Source organism: Hipposideros armiger, unplaced genomic scaffold, assembly GCF_001890085.2.
Source record: "Hipposideros armiger isolate ML-2016 unplaced genomic scaffold, ASM189008v1 scaffold_142, whole genome shotgun sequence".
Classification (NCBI taxonomy): domain Eukaryota; kingdom Metazoa; phylum Chordata; class Mammalia; order Chiroptera; family Hipposideridae; genus Hipposideros; species Hipposideros armiger.
Window position 1 is genome coordinate 3,208,858 of NW_017731492.1, and position 26,333 is coordinate 3,235,190.

Genomic DNA, 26,333 nt, shown 5'->3' on the forward strand with positions numbered 1-26,333 from the left:
GAGTTTGAAGGGATAATTTACATTGTTTTGGTATAGCCTTCAATAGGTGTAGCCTCATTTCTTCATTAAGACAAAAGTTTGAGGAAAAATTGGATGAGAAAATGGTAAAAATAATCTATTTTGACTTTGCTTAATTCTTGCAAGTTGCAGGAACTTTAAACTAGGTGTAGTAAAATGGACAGAGAAAATTTCTAAAACTCCCAATGTCCATAACAGAAGACTGCTTTTCATGAGCAACAAGCTCATACTTTGTGACAGAGCACTAGCATTTGTAAGATTGATTTAGATAATTTTTGAGTAATAGGCCTGAGCTCCTAAGAAAATTGTGCTTAAAATGGATCCTTTTTATCCCTGTCATCATATCTTTGTACTCACTTATTTCACATGTTGAACAAGTATTTGTTGGTAGTTTACTGTGTATCCAGGCAATGTTCTAGAAGCTGTAAATATAGTGGAAAATACAGTAATAGCCCCATCCCTCATGAACTTATATCCTAGTTGGTATAAGACAAATAATTAAACAGGCAAATGTTTAAAAAAGAAAGTCCATGAATGAAGCTAAAGGAACACATTATATTTACTTAAACAAAGCAAGTTTCCCTGAGGAACTAACAATTGAGAAATGCAAAGGAGAAGTAAGAGTAAGTCAAGCAAAGAGAAGAGGTAATCTGTTCCAGGAAAAGGATATGGCATCTGTAAACACTCAGAGATGAGTGAGATGTGGTGTAAAAGGATTTCAGTGGGTCCTAGCAGAGAGCAGGCAGGGGATGGTAGCCAATCATGGAGTTCTCTATCAACCATAGTTAGGAGTTGGAACTGTGATATAATCACAAGGGGAACTTCCTATAGACTTTGGGCAAAAGAATGACACTGTCACTTTTGTGTTTTAGAAGATCACTCAAGCTGCTTTTGGAAAGTAGATTGGAGGGTACAGCACTGAAATCAAAGGAAACCAATTGGAAAGCAAATCTGTGTCCCAGGAAAGAGGCAATGGTGGCTGTGAGAATAAAAAGAAGTAGATGTAATTTTAAAGTATTTTGAAACTAAATCAAACAGGACTTGATGATATCTGATCATAAGTTTCTGACTTAGAAAACAGTGTATATTATAGTATATAGTACCAGTTATGACTGAGAGAACAAACACACTGCTTGAAAGACATATTTAAAAGGTGAAGGTAGAGTTTAGCCTTAGACATGATGGTTTGAGATGCAAGGCAAATATCCAAAGAGAGAGACCCAGGAGGCAGGTATATGTAAAGGTCTATATGCTCTAGAGCTCAGAAGAGGTATCTCGACTTTAGATGAAGATTAAGAAGTTTTGAGCATATAGATGGTGATTGTCAAGGTCTCCCTTGGAAAATTTGTAAACCCAGAAGATGAGGACATGAAGAACACTGTGGAAGAGCAACATTTAGGGTCCTGGAAGAGAAAAAGAAACCAACAGAGAGAAGGAGCAGAATAGATACAGAGGTAGATGAAAACCCAGGCTTGTGTAAAGGAAAGAGGGAATGTAATAAATAGAAAGATAGATGAATCGGGAGGCTTTTTGTTTGTTTGTTTATTTTTTAATTTACAGGACCCTTGAACTAAGAGAGAGAGAGAGAGAGAGAGAGAGAGAGAGAGAGAGAGAAGTTGAAGATGCAGGAAACTAGGAGGATTGTTGATTTATGAAAGTCCCACAGAGAAAGTAGGCAAGGAAGGGACTGAAAGCCCAAAATAGAAGGATTGCCATGGCAAGGAAAATAGGTATATCTTTCTTTGCAAGAGAAGTAAAAGAGGATGTGATAAATATGGACAAATATAGATCTACAGGTTATAAAAGTTTCTTTTTGATGGCTTTGTAGAAAAATGGATTGATTGCAGGATGAAACATCTAGTGAAATTTGAATTTCAGAGAAATAGCAAATAATTTTTCATTGGGACATACTTATACTACAAATATATATATATATATATATATATATATATATATATATATATATATATTTGTTGTTTATCTGAAATTCAAATTGAACTGGGCATCCTGCATATTTTTGCTAAGTCTGGCAATGCTAAACATAATAAGATAGAAAAACATATTGAAATGTTCTGCTGAGGGTTGTAACTATGGTTTTATGTGGCCACAGACTGCAGGAAGTGTCATTTGCCTCTGCCACACATCATTTAAATGCAGATACAACCAAAGAAGGCAATTGAACATGGACCTCAGGGAGTGACATCATGAAACATCTGGGCTTCACATTCAGCACAGGGTTTTGTATGTATGCTCATGTATCCCCAGCTAAACTTGAAATTTAAAGCTAAGAAAACTATGCTTTGCAATTAAGATTTTAAAAGTAAAATAACATTTCAGTGAGTAGTTTTGTTCTCAATATTGATTTAGAGAAAAACATTCCTCTTTTTATCTTAAAATTTCAGCCAATTATAGTCATTGAAAGAATTGGGTTCATAGACTCACAGATCACCCAGGTCACTTTCCCAACTGCTTTTTGAAGACCTTTGGAAGATCAACACACGTTATCAACTAGCCCTTACTTTGACATATTATTGCCGGGGCAACCTCTTACCTTCCAGAGTCTCTAAATATGAGAACACTCTTTCTAATATTTAATTAGTCTGTGTCCTTGTATTTTCTACCTGTTACTACTAGATTTATATTCACTCAGTTACATATTCTGTTGCTTCTTTCTATTAATTTTCCTGTGCAAAATGAGACTGACATTCTATTGTCACAGTCTATCCCGTGAATAAAAAGATAAGCTGTTCAGATTCTTCAATGTTCAGGTGAGAAAGGTCATCCTATGGGAGCTAATGAGGAGCGTTCATTTCCGAGAGGTAACAGAGTCTTAAGAAAGTTCTCAAATTTATCCACTTCCTTACACCTGTGTCTTCCTTTTGCTGAGTCTTGTAGGGTTTAATAGCAACCTTTCTCCTGCTCATTTTAATAACAGCTGAGTTGGTAGGAAATACAGGGCTGAACACTTTTGGTAGCCTGCCAGAGGTAAGTTACTTGGGATTACGGGACACAGAGTCACAAGGTCTCACTTTCAACACTTGCTTTCTCTCAGCATGAAGTAGTCAAATTTGCACAAGGTAAAATGATCCTCTCTTCATTTATATGATCACATCCATGCGCATTACAAATATATGCATTGCGAATATGTTGCAATGTCTTAGAAGTATTTCTTTCTTCAAAATGAACAATTTTACTCATGGCAGTCCTCAGTAAAAATTCAGATATACACGCTGCTACTTTATGTTACACAGTAAATTTTCTCCCATAAAGACAAGAAAAATGTTTATAACAACACATTTTAATGTTATAAACGTTTAGTGTGATTTCACAGTCTATCAGCATTTATCTCAGTAATGTGTATTTTGACGCTGATATATATATATATATATAAACACACATATATACACACACACATACACATAGAACTTTTGAAAAAAATAACTTGAAAGGCTTGTAGGAATTGAATCATTTTATGTTTTTTGAAATATCTTTCAAAGACATGCCTTGTTCGTAGCAGTTTTTTTTTCTCTAATTGTTCTCAATTTGGGAGATAATCTTTCTAGGAATGGAATGACAGTGTCATCAATAATACTGATTGTCTTGACTGCTAAATTATCTTACATGACCAAAACCAAGTGGATTGATTGATTACCTTCTAATTTGGCAAAACAGGTCACTCTGATTTTTGGAAACAGCATGTATTCTGTGGGCTAATTATTTAACAAGTTGTGCTTTTAGAAAGGAAAAGAGAAAAAATAGAAATTTCCCTGTTTAGAGTAGATTTGAATGTCAATCAGGAATTTTCCAACTTCAGAAACTCTCAGGCAAAAGTAGATAGAAGTGTGCCACTCCTTCAGGCATGTAAGCCAGTGTTGACATATTATAAAACTACTTACACTGTGCTATATTTATCTTTTCTTGGTTAATTTCTAAGTGTGTTAAATACCCAGTTACACCAAAGAGCAAGATACTGATTAAGAAAGAATATCAATTACATAGAATTTATCTACTTCTTAATTTAAGAATGACATGGGTTCAGGATTGCAGTTATTTTGAAATATGTGCTTCCTTTAATGAACTTATATCTGTTTGGCAATATGGAATTTCTTCTATGTCTCAAAAAGAAAAGGAAAGGGAAAAAAGAGAAAAGAAGAAAAACACCCTCTCTCTTCTCTCACACAAATTCATTTTAAAGCCATTATGCATATACTAAATTTAGGTCTCCTATATATTTATGCAAACAGAAAATGAACACTGTGTATTTAAAATGATGACTATCAGGTACAGTGCTTGTTGCTACCAAATCATGTTTTATATCTGAGAATTTATTTATAGCTTGAACATTTCCTCCATTTCTAGTTATTATTTATGTTCTCATCTTCTTTATAACCGTTGCACAGTAGTTATACAAATTGTCTGCAATCGTCCTCAGACATAGGTAAATTTAAATACCAGTGTCTAATTTGGTTCAGAAATTAAAATGCCCCTGGAACAGCCTCGGTAAGTTGGGTTTTGTGCATAGCACTCAGGCAGCCTTAAACTCAGTCAGATGCAAGGACTCCAGGGGTCTATTAGTTCTCCTCATTCCCTTCCAGGTTTATGCAGAACTGAAAATGCCATAGTCCAGGAGTTCCCGTGTTTGGAAAGCTTCTTGGAGATAGATTTTTACTTTCAACATTATGCTGAACACTTTCTTCTTTCCTTCATGCATCTATAAATAGTCATAATCAAACCCTCTCTGTTTTCTGCCTTACCTGGGCCACTGTGTTCTTATTTGTCCCTTCTGAGCCTCACCTTAACAAATTCTGACATCTTTATTTTACAGGCTCTTTCATCTAAGCTAGCTCATAACCTCTTGACCTAAGTTAGCTCACAACCGAATTAAAATGTTTTGCCATACACTAAGATAGTAACAATAGAAAAATAATAATAAAAGAAGAATAAAGAAGTCAAAAAAATCATAACTAGAATGAAATAGAAGTCATATACATTGTGAAAATTTCCCATGCATCAGAGGAGTCCTGGCTACAATCAGCATTCCAAACCCTCCAAATCAGAGCTAGAAAGGATCAGAGCAATACTTCACCCAGCGGACCCAGCGGTTCTCAATCTGGGCTGCATGTTAGACTCACTTGAGAAGTTAAAAAAAAAAAAAAGTTGCTGCCTGGACCCCTGCATGGGTACATCTTTTTAAAGCGTCCCTGGTGATTTTAATGAGCAGCCAAGTCTAAGAATCACTGATTTTTAGCCCAGTCTCAGGTCCACCAGTTGAAGCCCAGATGATACATATATTGCAAGAATCATACTTGAAGCAGGAGTCCGCTTGGCAGCACTCCTATAATCTGGACACACAAGAATGGAGCCTGGGGGTGAGCAACTGGTGCACAGTATTTCCTTTCAGCTCCTGAAATCATATGGGACAGTGATTCTCAAACTTGATGACTTTACTGGTAGAAATAGAATATACAGTTGCTTTGAACAGCTTTCATCTTGGATTAAACCTCAAATTTCTCATCTAGTTGTAATTTACTTTTAAATGACACTATAGAAAAAAAAAACAACCCTAAATTCATGGCTCCCAAAGCATAGTGCCTGCACCAGTGGCCTTGCAATCACCTGGGAACTTGATAAATATGCAAATTATTGAATCCAGACCTAGACCTATTGATTCAGAAACTCTCAGAGGGGGACCCAGCCATCTAGGCTGTAACTGGCCCTCTATGTGAGTCTGATGCATCCTAGAGTGTGAGAACCACTGAAGTAGAGACTACAAATAAGAAAACAGACGATTGTAATAGAGTGTATTCATGCTGCAATGAGATAAAGCTAGGGTGCTTTAGAATATAAAGGAAAAGACCTGATGTAAGTCTGTGCGTGAGGGACAGCAAAACACAAAGCAAATAAAGGCGACGATATATGTTTGTATTTGATGATTTTCTATTGTAAAAATGATTTGGCATACTATATGTGTATATACATGTGTGTATGTATATGTATATACACACATATATACATTAGATGTGTGTGTATATATGTATACATACACACCCATATATTATATATTTATAAATAAATATATTTATTTAATATAATACATGTATATATAAATATATATATGTATTAGTTGGCCCTCCATATCCACACATTCCATATCTGCAGTTTCAACCAACTGCAGATTGAAAATATTTGGAGAAAATGTTAATTGTTACTCTCTTGTACTATGTGGTTAGGCCTCCTATGGTTGCATCTGTCCTGAAGACGGATACCCTTTTTTTTCTTGTGATTATTCTCTAAACAATACAGTATAACAACTATTTACATTGTATTAGATATTATAAGTAGTCTAGAGATGATTTAAATTATATGGGAGGATGTGTGTAGCTCATATGCAAATACTAAACTACACTGTTTTATATAAGAGATTTCAGTGTTCCTGGATTTTGGTATACATGGGGGAGTCCTGGAACCAATCCCCACAGGTACTAAGGGATGACTATATATAGTATCTCTATAAGTATATATACACGTATGTAAAATATATATATATATGAAAAAATAGAAGGTGGCAGGGAAAGAGAGAGACTACATATAAGTATGAGATGGACTGACTCCATAAAAGACTCATAGGCTGAGTCTCCAGGAACTGATCAGGACTGTTGAGGACAGGCCATTGTGGACATCACTCAGTCATTGGGCAACCAGGAGTTGGAGCTGACTCAATGGCACATAACAGACAAACATATGTGTGTGTATGTATGTGTGTGTTATATATACATTTACACACACACTCCAAATGTGATCTACTACTTATTTTATTTATCTTGCATGTTTAGAGCAACAGTGTACTTGAGGTGTTTGCTTTTGCACTTGCATTTTTTGCACTTGCACTTTTCACTTTTGCTGTTCGTGCATGAAAAAAAGAAAAGTTCTACTTTACCTTTCATTAAACTTTATATTGAAGTTTTACATCTTTAAATTTTTTTATTGTCTCTATTTTCAAATAAGAGCTGCTTCAGAGACATAATAGAAAGGCAAAGGTGACAGGGAAGAGATATACATAATAATTGCACCTGGCATACACAATTATTTAAATTTATTCATATTGGATGTGGAGAAAAAATGATATCAATTTATCATTTAGATTATTTCATAGTGAAAAATTCTGTCCAAGAAGGAGAAAGATCAAAAGGTGATGAAAATACAAGGAGACAAATGAAGGCTAGGCATTGAGAAAGACTCAATAGGCAGTGATGAGAATTAAGAACTTTCAGACACACCCTCAATCCAGGTAGTTTAAATGCTAATGATGCAGTTAAAGAGACCCCTTGCAGCTAACAAACAACTGGGTAAATTGATTTTTATCTCCTAGGAAGATGAAGCAGAATCTCATATACCTACGTGGAATGTCTACACATACTTGCATAGATCATAAATGTAGACCATAGCTGACATGAAATATCAAGTTTTATATACTTAAACTCAGATAATACAAGTTATTCCTGGCATTGGTGTATGTGTATGGGGACAAAGTAGTCTTTATACTTTCCTGTCTTTCCAGTGAATAAATATTTTGGGTATAGAAAGGAGACTCACTGATAGGGTTAAGACCTGTATATTTTCATTTCTGTTAAAATATAAATGACAGTAAATGGAAATCAGTCAGTTACTGTGTGAACAAAATATTACAAGGACGATTCCTGAAGCTAGACAGGAAGGGAACAGGAAAGCAATTCACATTGACTGATAATAAGACTGGGCATTTTTCCAAATTTCTCAAATATATAAATCTGTCTGATATTTACAAATTTGTTAACTTATTAGAGAATGAGAGATAATAAAGTGAAGTAGAATTGGAAAAAAGTTCTTAAATCTCTATATTTTTAGTTTATTTTAATATTTATTTTAGTGCCTATTACAATAGTTGTGGTTATTTTAAAGAAAATTAAAAATAGAGGGACCAGTTGAGTGGCACGTTGGTTAAGAGCTGGCTTGGGATGCCAGAGGGCCCCGGTTCATATCCCACATGTGAGGGCCAGTGACACTGCCCTCTACAGCTAAGATGCTGAACAATAGCTCGACCTGGAGCTGGGCTGCCATGAGTTGCCGGTGCCAGCATAGGCTGCAGTGGGTTGCCACAGGCTACCGTGTGTAGCCAGCAGCCAGCGTGAGCGGACAGCAGCCTCAGTGAGCGGCCGTCCAGAAGCCAGCAACTGATCTGTCTCACCTGGGAAGAGCGTAATTATGGTGCCAACTTGGGCCAGTGAAGCAACATCCTCCACAGCTAGACTGAAGAACAAAAGGACAGCAAGTTGTCTGTTCCCCTTCCCCCAATTCCCCAGTGCTGTTCCCATCCCCCAATTCCCCAATAAAAATCTTAAAAAAAAAAAAAAAGAAAATTAAAAGTATAGAAAATTCCTATTTTAAGTTAACCTTAATTACCTGGATAGATGATCACTATTTAGACTTTAATATATTTCCTTCTAATCTTTTTTGTGTATGTAATTTTAAATAGAATTATACTATGTTTTCAGTTATATCTCTGAATGACAAGATTTAAAGTTTTAAAGTTCATACACATAGCTTTTGAGAATGAACCCTGTCGGAGAAAAAAAAAAATCTTAGTGTTTTTGTCTAAATGGAAATTCTGTCCTATCAGGATTCTGAATAAAATAAAAGTTTTATGATTTTTATTTTCATAAGGCATTTTAAATTGTTTCTACAATATTGTACCTTCTGTCATATGATCGAGAAACAAATAATTTGGATAAACAAATGGTATAAGAACCATTCTAGATATACTACCCACTAAGAAAATGTGAATTAGAAAGAGGAAGTAAAGAACCACATCATAAATAATGTATTTTAATTGTACTACTAGTTGGAAAAGTATATTTCAAATATAAATATTTCTTGAAAGAGTTGGCATTAGTAATTCTACCACTATTTGGAAAAATATTTTTCAAATATGATCATTCATTGAAATACCTCAAATTCCAGATAGTAGAATCTATGAGAAAGTGCGAAACTACTTTCTTACTTTTCGAAATGACTGTCTCCATACAGTGTAACTAAGTTAAAAATTAAATTACGAACATTATGTTTTCCACGTGGTACCTGAGGCAACAAATGCTCAGAGGCCCTGTAAATGGATTACTCTTGAGGATCTGTCCCGAGAAGCTTTAATTAAAACCCTAAAGTCAGTTTAGTCTGTCCTTCACTCCCATTCTCCTACAGCTTCTACCCCTCTCTTTTTCCCAAATTGATGCCTAAATTCTACCAACTTAATTTTTACAGCCCCTCCTGTTCTGTTTTTCCATTCTCGCAACTATTACACTAGTCCTCCTTCTTGTTACTATTGACTTTGACTATGATAATATTCTCTCCTTTCTCTTTCTAATCTCTGAGGTAACACAACCAGATTAAGCTTTCTGATTATCTTACCATTTTACTCAAATTCTTTAGTGAGCTCCCATTCCAACTGAATACAGGCAAAGCGTTTTATGTGTGTGCATGTTCATGTGCGTGAGCACGCACGTGCTTGCGTATATGTCAGCGCTAGATGAGTGAAATGTATTGTAGGCTCTCCAAAATCTTACTTTATTTTTTAGCATGGCATCTGACTACAATCCTACTGAAACTTTTGCGTTCCTTTCAAACTTGGCCACATACTTAACCCGATTACCTGGTCAATTCTACTTGTAAGCATTCACTGAAAAATATCTTCTATGTCTGGAGTATTCTACCAACTAGCGTCTCACCTGCCAAAATTAAACCCAGGCGCCAATTCCAGCTCACATACTACATCTTTCATTAGACTTAACCACCACCCGTTCTCCCAGTCAGTACCTTATCTTTCCATCCCTTGTATATAACAGCATTTGATGTGGCACATATCACATTGCAATTTAGATCCTGGCTAGTTGTGCAGTTGTCCAACGTATGAACTGTCGAAGTATAAGCTCCTTGTAGGGCAAAGGCTAAGACTTATTCATCTTTGTATTTATCACAGCATCTTGTATACATATGCGACAAATTATTTCTTGAGAAAATGATTAAGTGAATAAATGAACAAATTAATGAATAAAGACGGACCATTTTTCACTCAAAGTGGCTGGAACTGCTGTAAAGCATCCATATTTACCAAGACACTTGCCTGTGTTGAAGAATTCATAGGCAGAAACGTGTTTCTGATTCATGCAATGCATTTCTTGGTTATCTGTAAATAAATTACTTTGTCAATTACCCATGGCAACTTGAGACTTCTTTGATGTAATGCTCAGCCAGGAAAGAATAATGAATGGACAAAAACAGAAGGAAACTATGTTTGAGAATGAGGATTCAAGCACTTAGCAATCACAAAGAGCTATCACCAAATATATTTGCATTAAGAATTTCTGCCACATGCAGAAAAGAAAAAGACTAAAACGTTATAATGATAACTTTTCTGATAGGTCTGTTATTATGTATGTACCAAAGCCCTACTTTGTATCTGACCAAATAGATTTCTTTGGTTGTAGCTACACAGAAAGCAAATGAGTGTGTATTATCTGTCCTTTTGTTTTTCCTTTTTACCTCAATGTATGCAGCTAATAAAAAAAAGAGCCTAATCACTTCAAAAAATACCTGCTTAGAAGTATCTCTAATTTTGTCAGTCTTACAAACAAACCCAATAAGATCTCAAAGCTGACATATAAAATGAATGTTTGCAATATGTGAGAATGTAGAGAAAATCATTACATAGGGATATTCATTCAGTGCTTATTGTCTATTTACTCATCTACGTGTCACCAAAATTATAAAGTAGGATCTAAAAAGGTAAATACCATTGGCGAGAATCAATTCCTTCCCCCAGAAGTAGATTGTGCTCTGAGTTCACCAACAGAGTGTGGATAGCATGAGCTCAACAACAACAGCAAAGTGATGGTTAACAGGGGAGGGATTATCTCAAAGGGCACATTCCATCTTTTGATCTCTCCTGACTTGGAGATTTTGGACAGTTTCAGCTAATCCTAACACTAATGAGGAAGATCTATCCTGTTGTTGGGTATACTTGAGGCTAGGGCTCTTGGGGCAACAGATGACAACACACAAGGGGAAAAAAAAATCTGCACTCCATGAACCCATGGAGACTTCAGAAAGTCCTCAAAAAGGGCCTGGCCCACTCTACAACAATCACTAGACTAGACGGTAACAGAGGCGTCCCTATGAGAATTTTTTATCTCAGTCAGGATTTAAACTCCTGGTGTCAGTAGGATTGAAACAAAAGCAGAGGTGATGTGGGCTGCAGGAAGAGCAGTTCAAAGAGAATCTTCCCAATCCATAGCAGCTCAAACAACCAAAATATCTTTGAATTCAAATAAGACTTGGCCTCCTCTGCTTTTATTATTGGCACAGCAATGTGATCATTTTCTTCTCTGCTGTTTTCCATCAGTGTGCTATCTAGTGGGAAGAAAATGCAGCTGATTACTTGTGACTTTGGATCAGCTCCAGGATCAAGTTAGGAACCAGGGACATTGCTATGTCACTGTTTTTCTTGTTGATCACTCCCTCTAGCTCTGTGCAGATGGTCTGAGGTTTTGACCAAGTCAGTGGTGACAAATTAGGGCATGAAATTAAACTCAGGAAGTCATGCTATGTACCAGCTTTTCTGAGTTGCAAATATCCCTTTGGGAAAACAAAACACTTTAAAAAATCACTTGCGTGTGAAAAGCTATCACTCATCTGTAGATGGTAAAAAGATTGTAGATTCAGAATAACCAATCATATGATTACAAAAATTGTATCAGCTGTCTATAAAATATTTTTGTTCTTATATATATTTTTTAATGTGTCCATCTGACAGCCTACAAAATGTTTCCAACATTATTAATTATATTCCCCAAACTGTCTTTCATATCCCTGTGGCAATATTGTAGTTACCAATTGTTCTCATATTTTAATTGTATTTTTAATTAGCATTTTCAAGATACTTTTAGTCTCAGGCCGAATGGTAACTTACAATGCTTATCTTTATCCCTGTAAAGGAAATCTTAGAAATCTGATTTATAAGGTGTTTTAATTCCAAAAATTTATGCTGATTTCATATCATAGGAGTTGCTGGAAACAGCTGTTAGTAAGAATACTATTATTAAATACTGTCCATTTTCTTCTCTGCTATTAAATAAGAGTTACTTCCCTTTCTAAAGCCGATCAGTTTGCTTGACTTCCTCTGATTCTTACATAGGGTATAAAATTGGTACACCTCAGTTTAGTTCCTCAAATGAAAATTAAAGAGTTTATGGTATGTGTAAGGATCCTACATTTCTCACTTTCATTGTAAGTGAATTTTCCTGAAACATAAACAAAACACTGATAGTTGGTAACAACTTCTGAGAATGGCTAAATTATCTCACTAAGATTCTCTCTTTTGGTCTGTATCTGTACATATTTAAATAATAGCTTAAACTATACTTTTCTCAGTTCATTTGTAGTCTAGTAATTAGTCATCTTTATCCTGACTTTTTAACACTCTCAACATATAAATTGCTCTTAATATCATGCTATTCTTTCCATACAAAACTTCTGCCCCCCAAAATTAATAAACAGGCATGTATTCAGTTCATAGTAGCAGAGCTTAGATAGATGAAACAATTAACAGACAACAAAGACCATATCTGCATGGATTAGGGTGTAAGAGCAACAAAACCTCAAGAAATTGAAGGAGCATTGTAGGGAAAGAAGACTAGAGGCTGTTTTATTCATGGAGTGAGTCTTAGGATAGCTTAAATTTAGATGAGGTATTATCAGGAGAGAGGCATATCACAAGTATGAGATCATATTTGAGGAAATTCTCAGAGGTAGACATTTGCAGAATTCAATAGGCTGAGGAAATAATCATCTGAGCATTAATTGAAAAAAATATATACTATTTACCCTTTATTGACAATAAACTTAATCCTTATAAACAGTCCTATGAAGTAGACCCTGCTATTTTCCTAGTTTATTGATGAAGAACTTGCAAATAAAAAATTTCAGTAATTTAGTAGACATAGACAGGCACAACTATGATTCCAATGCTGACTGTACTTTTAACAACCACACCAGTGTTTCCTGAGTTTTTTAACATCATGACACGCAGAACATGGTACCATTTGTGAGTTAACTGGCATGAATGAGCAACACACCCAGGACCTTTAAACTGCCCTCTATGCTGAAAGGAATCAAGATCTTGGCACAATAGTAATTTATTTATGGCAAAACCCATAGTTTCTCATCTGGTAAATCCTGAACCATGCTAGTACGTCTGGCTATAGGAATTAGTGGGAAATACAACAGGATAGGCAAGGTAAATCCAGATTATTAAAGGTCATATGAAAACCAGGTGAAGTAATTTGGATTTTATTTTATTGATGATAGAGTTCTTGAAGAGTGGCAGTATGTTAAGAGGATCTGATTAACTGTATGTTTTAAGAATGACTTGGAAGGAGCAAAGCCTTAAAAATAGTTTGTGTACCTGCTGACAACTCAAAACTCGTAGAAGATGACAGTGAGGATGAAAAGGAGGGAGATATGAGAAACACCGAGAGAGAAAAATATTGCCATATTGATAACAATTTGAATATAGTCTGAAGTACATGGGCATTTAAAGACAAAGGCAAGCTAAGCATGGGGTATTTATGGAATGGCGTCTTTGGGAAGACGAGCTATTTTGGAGATGATGAGATGTAGGGCATAGTAAGCATCCCCGTGGGGATACCCCATTGTTGGAGTTAGAGGACTGGCTGAAGTTTCTTGCGATTGGAGAAGCAGAGGTTGGTTTTAGAGATGGATGTTTGAAAATAGCAGGTCCAGGAGCGATGCTTGAAGTTGTGGGCCTACATTGCCTTCCACCAAAACGGTAGTCAGTGTAGAGAGGAAAAATCCAAGGGGTCAAGTACACAACTCCCAGGATAAGCAGAGGGGAAATGCTGATAAAGAAATGAGGGGTGGCAGTGCTGTAGAAATCAGTCTGTGGGAAAACAAGAATATCAGAATTGCAACATTGAAAAATAAATGTGAGGTCATGTAGTCTAATTACCCTCGCTTGATTTCCTTTTACACTGTGCTTGACACATAATCAACCTTACCTAAGCTTGAGTACTTTCAGTGATGGGAAATTTCCTGGGGCAGCTTATAACTTCTTTGGAAAGTTCTGTTTATTCCTTTATCTTTTACTCATTGGATCCAGTTGTAGGACAGAACAAGACCATTTGCCCTTTCACACAATAGTCTTTCACTTATCTAAAGAAAGCTGTCATGTCATTTCCCTTTCCCTGCCTTTTTTCCCCCTCTAACATGTTAAATGTGAGACTTAGTATGTTTTTCTATTTGTCCCAAAATGACTACACTCATATGAGTACTTTAGAAGGTTGTCTCTTTGGCCTACAATTTTTAATTATGGTAGAAAAGTCTTAGCCATAAGTTTACATACTATGTTGAATTCTATATTATTCCCCTATCATCTCTCACTATCATATCTCATCATATCATATATCATATCATATCATATCATATCATATCATAATCTCACCTATCATATCTCCCCTATCATTTCTTACCTCCCCAGGCTCCAGAGTACTAACATTTTCATCTGTCTTCCACAAGCAATCACTATTATGACCCCCACAATCATTTTATACACCCTCTGTTTTTTGGGAGGGTCTCTTTTTTATTAAATTTATTCAAGTGACATTAATTAGTAAAATTATGTAGGTTTAAAGTGTACATTTCTATAATACATCATCTATATACCACATTGTGTTCACCACCCAGAGTCAGTTCTCCTTCCATCGCCATATACTTGATCCCCCTTTTTCCTCTTTTACCACCCCCTTCCCCTCTTACTCTCTGGTAACCCTAAACTGTTATCTGTGTCTATGAGTTTTTGTCTCTTTCTTTGTCTTGTTCGTTTATTGCTTTCAGTTTTATATCCCACATATGTGTGAAGTCATATGTTTCTCAGCTTTTTCTGTCTGGTTTATTTTGCTTAGCATGATAATCTCAAGACCCATCCATGTTGTCGTAAATGGTACTATTTCATCTTTCTATGGCAGAGTAATACCCCATTGTAGATGTGTACCACATCTTCTTTATCCAGTCATCTTTGGTTGTTTCCATGTCTTGGCCACCATGAATAATGCTGCAATGATCATAGGGGTTCATATATCTTTACAGATAAATGTTTTCAGATTTTTTGGGTAGATACTCAGAAGGATTGCTGGGATTTTATATACCCAGAAGATTCCACTTTTCCCAACTTCAAGGGTAGTAATATAAGAGCAATGTCACAGAAACTAAAAACAGAGATTTTTCAAGAAGGTAGTGTTAGTCAACAATGGGAAAAGACAGGAAAGATGAACTAGAAGAGGTCCTTGGACTTGACTATAAGGAGGGCACCTTGGCAGAAAAGTAGTCTAAGTATTAAGGTAGATGGAAAAAATATCTCCCTTTCTTACATCATAATCCTTTAAGGTGAAAAATGAGTCTGTAAACTGAAATGCAGAATAGAAAATTGAGTTGCTTTTATAAAAAGCATGCAATGCATTGCGTTTATTACCTAGCAGCAATTTTTGTTGGTTTTATTTAATAGTGCCTTAACTTGGGATAATATTTATATGTTGCCATATTTTCTCATATATCTGTATTAAAGTCTCATAATAACCATGTAGGATTTTACAGATGAAGAAACCAACTGTCTGAAAAATTGTCTGGGGCCATTTAACATACTGAAAAGTACAGCTACATTCAGCCCCAATTTTACTCTGCATTGATCTAAATATACTTCCCTACCTAGTTTTATTTGAGATATTTCTTTGACTTGACTGACCTTGGGATTCAAATGTGTCAGTAACTAATTCACCTATATGGAGTCAGAATTCATGACCTTGGCCTTACAAAGCATTTGCTCTACCCAACTTAGCAAACTAGCTGCTAAAGACTATTAGCTCCAAAGAACTGAAAGTAATGACATAGATCAACCAAATTAGTAATAGAAGTAGCAGTAGTATTAGCCCCATGATCCCAGGATAAAATTAACAAATTAGGCGTAATAAAATTGACAAGTATTTGATTGCCTACTATGTGCCAGGTACTGCACTCTTGTATCTTATTTAATCCCTACAACACCCGAAGAGATGTTTTAACCTCATTTTACACATGAGTAAACTGAGCGCTTCTCTCATTTACTGGAACAGAAAGCAAGGATGTGAGTCAGGGTTTGATTTGCTTGCAAATTTCAAGCACCAAACAAGTCCAGATTTTTTTTTCTATGACAATGGAAAAACTACAACAAAAGGGACATGAAGTCATCCATGAGGGACATACGAGTATAGACAATTTTTGCCCCATTTTCTCCTCTTTCAACATCAGTTCTTCACCATCATTGTGACTTCCAGTCTCTCAAACCCATTCTTTTCTTGTAACCAATTAACCACAAGATGGTTCCACTTGCCTTCCTACTAAGTTAGTCTAGACCCTTTGACCAACAATTTTCATATCATATTTATTCTCTGATGCACTAGAATCCCTGACTCCTTTGTCTTTCCCACTTCTGACATAGTGATCTCAAGATGTTAGATTGTGCTACTAACTGTAAGATTGCTTTCTGACTGCTGAGCACTGCCAAATCACAAAGCCATGTTAACGGTGTCTGCTATGAGTTTGTATTACCTAATTTCATCAGGGGCCCCATGGCAGCTCCACAATTCTCACAGGCATGCTTATTTTTCTATCACATTCTCCAAATGGCTTTTTCTAATTATTTACAGCCTCCAGAAGACCTTAACCTTATGTCTTCTGCCTCCTGATAGCATGTATGTTGTCTCCTATATCACGGAAGATAAGAAGATCTCCCAGACCCAGCTACTGCAGTTCTCTTCACCTGTCATTTTTCCTCTACCGCTTGCTCACAGGCAAACATGTCTGTTTGCCTCCTGTGTATTCTTCCACTCGCCCAGAGGTATTCCTCTACCATGCTTTCTTTCCTTCTTTCTTAACTTCTCAAGAGCCTTCATTTAACAATGGAGCATTCTCTTGCCTGGCGTTTTTTTAAATGCCTACCTCTCTTTGGCACCTTCACATCTGCTTTATGAACAAGTTCAGGTTTTCCCTATTCAAATAAAATGAAATGAAAATGAAAAATAAAATTTTCTCTAGCCTGATTTCCTTTCACTGCTCTACTATATTTCTCTTTTTAAAATTTTGTTTGAATTTATTAAATTTATTGGGGTGATATAGGTTAGTAAAATTATAGAGGTTTCAAGTGTGCAGTTCTATAATACGTCACCTAGTTATTACATTGTGCGTTCACCACCCAGAGTCAGTTCTCCTTCCATCACCATGTATTTGACCCCGTTTAGCCTCTTCTACCTCCCCCACCCCCTTAATCTCTGAAACCACTAAACTGTGTCTGAGTTTTTGCTTGTTGGTCTGTTGCTTTTAGTTTTATATCTGCTATATTTCTCAGTAGGAGAGCAATTATATCTCCTCACTCATTTACTTGAGCATTGATTTCTCAGTATGGCTTGTGTCCAACATGCAATCATTCTTAGCCTAGGAAAGGGAATTCTAAGAATGAGTGCCTACTCAGAAGCAGGATGATTAGTTTTGAGTAAAGATTAACATCCAAATTAAACCATTACAAACATAGCAGTATCCGTAATTGCTGTGTTTAAAGATTATTTTGTTGGAGAGAAGTACAAAGAAAAATGTGTAGGTAGAGAAGTCAGGGAGTATATCAGAAAAATTTACCAAAAAAGAAAGGGAAAAAATGGCATGAAATATGGGAAGAAAGAGTTGACAGGCCTGCCTTTGAGATGTTGTCTGAAGATTACAGGCATGACTGCCTTTAGGAGTCACATATTAGTAAATGTGCTTGGCTGCCACTGCTCATCATGGAACCAAGCAAAGTCCTCAGAAGTCTCTGCATGCTTTCCAGGCTGAAAGTCTCCTGTCTACACCCCTAGGTCACCACAGATTCTTAATACCTGGATGATTGTCATAGGGGTCCAAATGGAATACCTGGCTGCAGGCTGTTTTCTCTCCTTCTTAATTTACCCTACATGCTGATGCTGTTATCAGATGTTCTTTGTGTATTGCAAGAACCAAGAACATGTGAATGAATGAAATGACAAATGAATGAATGAAAAAAAATTCCAAAGTTACATAATCTCTGTGGCTTTCATGAATATTTTTTAGTGATGAATTATTTTTTTAAAGTATGCAGAAAAACATTGTTATTCTACCAGAGCTAAGAAGCTTTGGCAAGAGAGGGTGTGTGGAGCAGAGGAGGTCATTTTAAGATATATGAGGCAAAAAAAAAAGTTCTTTTCTTAAAACCAAACCATTAAGGAAGGAAATTTAAGTGTGTACACACACACACACACACACACACACACACACACACACACACAATTTCCAAAATTTAATTGCAAAACAGCATTTTGTGATCTGCTTTTTACAGAAAGCTATAAATTATATGGAAGTGCAAGTTTATTCAAGTTATAAATGGTGAAAGTCTCAACATATGCTGATGACACTGTAAGCAGCCAGTTCACGTACTAAACTGCCAATAAAATTGACACCAGTGCAGATCACCAATGGTTTTACAGAATCCCTCAAATCACAAGCTGTAACTTCCCACAAGGTTAAAATGCATCAAAATTATGAATATTTTACAATGCAATTTTATCTTATTATTAAAATTATTTTGTCTGCATATTGTTGGAAAAAGGATGTTAATGTTTTCATTACTGTGTTTTCATTTATAGTTTAGCAATTGCAGTTTGCATGAAGTATGTCAATATAAGAATTGTTTAATTCTTTTGTAATGGCACTCTCACTTTTTAAAATTATTTTTAGTAGTTTTTTAAAGTTTATATTTAGCTCTTAAATTCATTTAGAACAATCTCAACATGGTTTGAAAAAGACTCCGAGGATCCAACATTAGTTGAAAAAGTTCAAAATGCTAAAATAATATAAAAATAAATTTTGTGAAAGTGGAATGAAAATGAACTAAGCTTTTGATTTTTTTTTCCTATGGGAAATAATCTTAATTTTATGGAAAAAAATGATGTTGTTGGTTGTGCTTTTGGTAAGAGTATCAGCAGGAATTTTTAAAAAGGAATCTATAAGACATAGGAAGTCAGACAACAATCAGTAAACTGCTCAGGTCAGTTTGAACTCAGTAATCAGCAAGGTCTTTGTTTAAATCTGCTTATGAATAAATTACTTTGTTCATGTCAGTAAAAAATTGGAGCCTCAGAATCACCTTGGCAGCTGTGCAACATTTGACATGATCGTGTTTTTAGTGATGAATTATCAGATGGCATTAACTGCAAGTTTTTATTTTTCAAATGAGACATCATGCCCCCTGTCTCTGCAGACTGTTCATAGATCAGCAGGCTTCAAAGCTAGGAGGGACTTTCATTTTTATTGTGTGCTTCTTTCTATAAACTTTACTTCAACTTTTGTTCCTTGAAAAGGTTGGGGTGCTTTTCTTTCTCTAAAATTTGCTTTTATTATTGTAGATAATATTCATCCATTGTCTTTAACTCAGAATCACCATGTTTGTGGCAGGGGTAAGCAAATGTTCTCTGTAAAGGGCCAGAGAGTAAATATGTTAGTCTTGGCAGACATATGGTCTCTGCAGCAACTCTCATTTCTGCAATTATAGTGCGAATATAGCTGTAAGCAATACATAAACAAATGTGCTTGGGTGTGTGCCAATATAACTTTATTTACAAAAACATGCAGCAGGGAGAATTGGACCATAGTTTGCTGACCCCTGATCTAAGGGAGTACCTGTGTGTGGAGGCAGGGAGATAACAGTTTCAAGGATTTAAGAAATACCAATCTCCCATGCTGTATAATTCATTAGGTTTCAATGGCTCCAAGAATAAGTATTACAGTAAAAAGAAAGGCTATAGAAACCCAAATTTGTTTTTACTGGTTGCTTGTATAATAAGTCATAGTTTGTTAACTGAATAATCCCTTTTCTCAACAATCATCTGCTGATCACCTATGATGCAACAACCAACACTCTACTGTCAACAGGTGGATACAAAATAACTAAGCCTGATCCCTAGGGCCTACATCTTTAGAAAAAGAAGATATTTGGGGCTTTTGTATTAAAAAATAGGGTCTCTGATAATTTTTAGTTTGTCATCACCATGTCAGCCTTTTATATATGCTGCTACATTCAACATTGCCACTTCCTAACTCAGATCAGGGAAGGCAGTGTGTGACTTTGAACTTCCCATCACGCCCACCCCAAGGACTTTAGAAGGCAGTGTTCTTATTCGCTTATTTTATTTTTACTTAGGAAAAAGAGATTCAAAATACCTAGTGCACTGTGTCATACTTCTTTATTTTGAGGTTAGAGGAGAGTTGGGTTTCAATTCCTGTATCTTGCTGCAGTAACAATCTGAGCAGCCATTTCATTTCATTTCCCCTGGGGAGACAGCTGAGCTAGATAAATGCATTTTAAAATTCTCACTCTTTAAAACTCCTGCTTCTGGAGAACAGAGCATACAAACCTGAAAAAAAAAGAGCAGTGGCAGCAATTTACACATTCTTCCAGCCTGCCACTGCAGCTCAGCTCAAAAAAGCAACTATAGGGTTGGCCTGTTAGCTCAGTTGGTTAGAGCACAGTGCTGATAACACCAAGGTTGCCGGTTCAATACCAGCATGAGCCACTGTGAGCTGCGCCCTTCCTAAAAGAGTCAACTATGCCATTGTAGCATGAAAGCAATGTGTAACCAATGACCATGCTGTTCCCCAATAAAATTTAAAGAAAAAAAGTAACTATGCAGATATTTTTCTTAATGTTTCATTCCTATTTCTAACAGATTTCAAGCAATATTGCTAATCAAGTTTATTATCAACTTTAATAGCTGGTTAAATCATAAGAATTATTGAAGTGCTAGGATTTGAATTCACAGTCTTGAGGTAAGAAAAGCTCATCTCAGCCAATGAGGAAAACAAAGTTTTGTGGGGTTTTTTTTAATTTGAAGATGACAATAATGAAGATTTCATTATTGTGAATCTATGACACTAGAATTCATAGTAATTCAGTAAACTAGTTGAACTCTGAATTCCTTGGAAGATGCACTAATTAACATGTTAAAACAATAGGATTTACTGTACTTCATCTTTACATAACCAGTGATTTTCGTGACTTTTAGACAATGATGATTCTTGGCCATTTAAGCCATTTGTTGTGACCATATATGTGTGCATTTTCTTAAGGAAAATCTTTGTAATTATTTCCAAACTGAGACTTTCTGTATTCACTTTATTCTTTGGTAACATGTTAAATTTTTCAGAATTGATAGGATACCAGTATGTACTAAATAATACACCATGGCCCTATAAAACTATCAAAATAAAAGAATGAAGTTATCAAGATTGCAACATTCCTTAGAATATTTATAAGTCATAACTTTTATAGATGAGAGCATGTTTATGCCGTAGACACTGACCTATTAAATAGATTAAGCTAGGGACATAGTTTGATAGTTGTGCTGCTTAAATTGGCTTAAGTATAGGAATGTACTAGTGCCTAATGCCTTATAACATGACCTACAAGTCCAGCAATGACTGAGCAAATAAAAACAGAAGTAGTATTGGTCATAGATTCAGTTCTAGCATCAAGTTGGAATGAAAAGTTCATGCGTTCTCCATCTTAGGTTGCAGTTTCTAATACAGCCTGGGGTGAGTGAGGGAGGAAATGCACGGAGGAGAAATATTCTCCGGGAGATCTCATCCTGGCTGCTGTGTCCTTCCCCAGGATCTGTCACTGCGAAGGGGATGAAGAGAGCCCCCTCATCACGCCCTGTCGCTGCACGGGCACCCTGCGCTTTGTCCACCAGTCCTGCCTCCATCAGTGGATCAAGAGCTCAGACACGCGCTGCTGCGAGCTCTGCAAGTATGACTTCATAATGGAGACCAAGCTCAAACCCCTCCGGAAGGTACAGTATCTGCAAGGATTGGTTTGAAAGTGATCACTTGCAAAGCAGGCGTGCTTTATAATGTTCTTTCCCCAATAAGATCTTGCTAACATGCTAGTATCCACGAAGAGTACATGTCTCACGTTGGGCTCAATATTTAAAATGCAGCCAAGTGTTTTCAGATAATCCTTGTTTCTTCTCTGTTTTATTTCTAGGGCTTCTGATTTTTTTTTTTTATTGTTAGTTTCAGGTGTACAGAGCAATGCAATAGTTATCTTTTTCACCCTTCACACAGAAACAATCCCCCTCTCCCATCGACTGCCCTCCCACCCCCAATAGGGCCTATGATTTTTATATTACTCTTCAAAATTAAAAAAAAAAAGTGTATGTATATGCACAAAATATACTTGTAATTCAGTGTAATTGAATTGATGGGAACTGTGAGAGCATTGTACTTTAGTGAGATCAATTTCCTAGAAGTTTAGATAATAGATGACATTAAAGAATATGAACTCATCTAATTTCTTGAAAGTTGGGCATTAATAGAAGAGAATGATTTCTTTTATAAGATGTGGACTCTTTTTTTGTGTTTGCTTTTATCTGGGGATTTTGTCAGATGGTTTATGTATAATTAGAATAGATAGAAAAAGTGTTATGTTCTATATTGTGCATCAAGCTGTAAGAGAGAGGTGAGTATATTTTTAATCTATAAACTTAATCTTCAAATTCCCCATTTATGTTATATTTTTTCTAAAGAACGAAGGTAAGAATATGCGTCAAGCATAAAGTTAGCATCTCACTCAAAGCTAGCAAAGGAAAACTTGTAAAGGATACAAAGACAATGAACTTCATGTAATTTATACCTGATAGCTGGGCCCCTGGATTTTTTCATGTAATGTATTCATCTTTTTACCTAACTGCAGCCTTCTATATATGGATGTCTCAATTGCCAAAAGAGAGTGTGGAGACTGCAGTTTAAATAATGAATCTGCCTAGAGCTGCTTTTTCATTGAAATTAAATGTAAAGAAAAAGTGGATAAAAAGAACATTGCTTGGAAATAAACACGATGCATTCCGGGATGAGCAGAGATGTAAAGCAAACAAGAATATTCCAATAGGCATCTAATTGGTGGTTGGCCATTGCGGTTCTTCATTAAATCTGTAAATTATGGAGAGGGAGAATAGTGTTCCCTGTTTTTGTAATAGCCTTGATGTTAAAAATCAGCAAATGGCTTAGAGATGTCAAAACTGATGCACAAAATGCCTTTGGGATGCACATTGTCTTTTTTTTTTTTTAACATATGGGGTGACTTGAGTGCCATAAGGTGACAACTCTGTTCCTCTGGCCCCAGAGCAATCAAATGCCAGAAATAGAAATGGACCCTTATTCCTCGCCCTTTGCTTTATCCACTGAACAGATGCTGTGTGCTGTCTGGAGTAGCTCAATGACACGTTGTGCTCCATAATTTTATAAATTTCTCTTCTAACCCCTCAGGGAACTACAAATTCTTTCATAGCATCTGTATATTTCTCCATGCTTTCTTTTCTTAACCTACATCTATATAAAATTTTCATTTCAACTTTGTCAAAACTAATATTTCAATTTGAGAGCAACAATCTAGGATAATAAAATATTTACATTTTCTCTTAGTCATACACACTACCTCACTCACCCATTTTTTTTTTAATAAATAATCCATGATGCTGCATGGAGCTTGAATCTTTCTTATTCTACCTTTAAGCTTTTCTAGAATAACCCTTTATATACAACTTTGATCCTTTCTTAGTATTCCAATCCCAATAATGTACAACCCTATCAGAAAATCCTTTATTTTTTAACTAACCTGTTCAGAAATTAGAGCAATGCAGTGAGTACATATATTTTTTTAATGAATATGAATATTCATTATATACTAAGAAGATAATGAATGTCTTGTTAGTAATGAATCTGTGGCAGCAACTTAGTGGGGCACCTACTATCTGATGATTAATGAAATACCCTAGCTAAAAAAAAATTCCTTTGTTCAGTCATAAATATTGATGAAGGATAGCATGTCAACATCCTTCATTTTTAATAGAATTTATATATCTACAGAGGATTTTAGAATCTAATGCAAAGGCTGCTTTCTGACAGCCCACAGATGTGTTTTATCTGACCCACAGAGCTTAAAATTTAATTAGTTACCAAAATTTAATTATGTAATTATTTTGTGTAAATAATCCACATATCTCCATTTGAAAATGACTGTATCTGGTTTTACTGGCATCGCATCTCATAGGACAACACCCAGTGGAGCTAAATGATGGCTAGCTACTTTAAAAGGCTACTTGCTTTCAATTTCTTCACATTTCTCATCCTTGTCTCTCTTTCTGCTCCTGAAACATTGCTCCATCTCCCCACATCTGAGTACCTCTGTGGCTCTAGTGTAGGGATGTGAATTTTCAAATCCTGATCTAACACATGAGTCCTACACATGAGAAACATGCATTCTAAATCCCTCCCTCTAGGATTTGTGGACTTTAAAAACCTAGAAGAAAAGTATTCCAAACTTCTATTGTCTCCTGTAGACCTGTGAAGCACCAGGGTAATACTTAAATGGCTCTATCTAAAATGACTTTTCATTCTGAGATGCTACAAATTATATAGATATGAGGAATTTTTAAATTGTTCTAGATGATTTGCTTTGATGCCACTAAGATTCATCAATATGTTTCTTTAGGGGTTTTTTAATGGTCATTAAGAATGACACATGGGCCGGCCGAGTGGCTCAGTTGGTTAAGAGCTCGCTCAAGGGTTTGAGCTCTGAGCAACAGCGGTTCGAGTCCAGCCCGAGCTGAGCTGCCGCTGAGCTGCCAACAGGTGGCAGGATGGCTCAGCTAAAAAAAAATTTTAAAAAATTTAAAAAAGAATGACACGCATAGCATTTGGTTAGAATATATTCAAAGTACATCCAATTAATTGCTCTCAACTCAGTAATGCCATTGCAGTTTATAATGTCCTAAAGACCAACCACAGGAAACAATCTAGCCAATGATTTTGAATTTCTACCACTAGGCTATGGAGGCAGGAGATTCTGTTTACATGAAATGGCTTCTTAAAGTAGAAAAGTATGAATCTTCATAATCTGACAAATTGGGGCTTAATAGTTAGTCTGTAAAGATATCAATAAAACCTTACTTCATTAATTTCTACCATTCCTATACCAAAATCTATAGTTAGTAAATTCATCAAGGTATCCTAATGTTTCCAGAAGAAAATCTTTAAAGTCTAAATAAAATCAAGAGCTTATTTGAGAAAAAAGCAATTTTCATCATCTTTAAGTCAGTAGTTCAACTACTTTTATAACACTCCAGAAAAGTCCCATTAATCAGCTGAGTTACCTGGGTCAGAAATAGTTCTCAGGGTCTGGAGAAGTCAAAAATATAAAAAGCAGAGTGACAACTCAGTGAAATTTGGAAATGGACACAATTATCAGCTAGGAAGCATAAGCTAATCTGTTCTGAAGCTGAAGAATTACATGAGGTGTAGGTTTGAATGACTCCTGAATGGGAGAAACCAGCTCCTGGAGATGAAGCTAAGTTTGAGGACAGCAAATGCTACCAACAACCGTATGTCCTCCCCTAAAATATTTCTTTATTATATAGTTTTCCATATACAAACTATTTGACAAATATGTAATAGAAAATATTCAACTCTAAGTATCCATGTACTTGTCTCATTTCTACAAATAAAATGAGGCATGAATCAACTACCTTTGCTTTAGTAATGATTAGGTTGGACCATTATGCACTTGTCATTTTTGCAGATCCAAAATAGTTGAATATTGGAAAGTTCATAAAATAAAAGCTTGTGTGAACTTACTGTGTCAAAAACAAATGAGTAATAATTTTAATATTTCTACATTTCCACCATATGACTTACAATGCTTTAGTTAAAATTATGTATTAAAAAAATAAAGAATTGTAGTTGATAAACACTATGTGAATTCCTTGCTTTCCTTAATTTGACGTAGCATCCCATCTTTCAAAAAAGCCAAAAGCCAATGCAAGTTACTGTAGCAAGTCAACTGCCCAAAGGTTGTTATTGATTCTCTGTTAAGCTGGAGGTCTTGCAATTCATAGCTTTAAAATTAGGGCAGGAAATGTGGTCAGATTCCTAGCGAGGGTCTTCCAGCACCCTACTGAAAAATCACACATAAGAGAAATTAAAAATGCATCATTTACTTAGCATTATGGGGGATTTGCAATTTCATTAATACAACCACCACATCCTGAATTTTTACTATGTGCCAGATATTTAGAATATATAGCTTAATTAATTTAAATCCTCATTACAACCGTATTTTATGT

At 35.7% G+C, this 26,333-nt stretch overlaps 1 protein-coding gene across 7 annotated transcripts in view; it reads left to right on the forward strand.

The window, feature by feature from the left end:
- The window catches only part of MARCHF1 (membrane associated ring-CH-type finger 1), a 635,011-nt gene that overhangs the window by 582,613 nt on the left and 26,065 nt on the right, over nucleotides 1-26,333 (forward strand). For 6 of the 7 annotated variants that reach the window (XM_019650581.1, XM_019650582.1, XM_019650583.1 and 3 more), the window contains one exon: nucleotides 21,824-22,004. In XM_019650581.1, the coding sequence (XP_019506126.1) occupies nucleotides 21,824-22,004 (181 nt within the window). Of the gene's footprint in view, nucleotides 1-20,882; nucleotides 20,983-21,823; nucleotides 22,005-26,333 lie in introns of those variants that run through there. The other variant, XM_019650586.1, reaches the window with a different exon arrangement.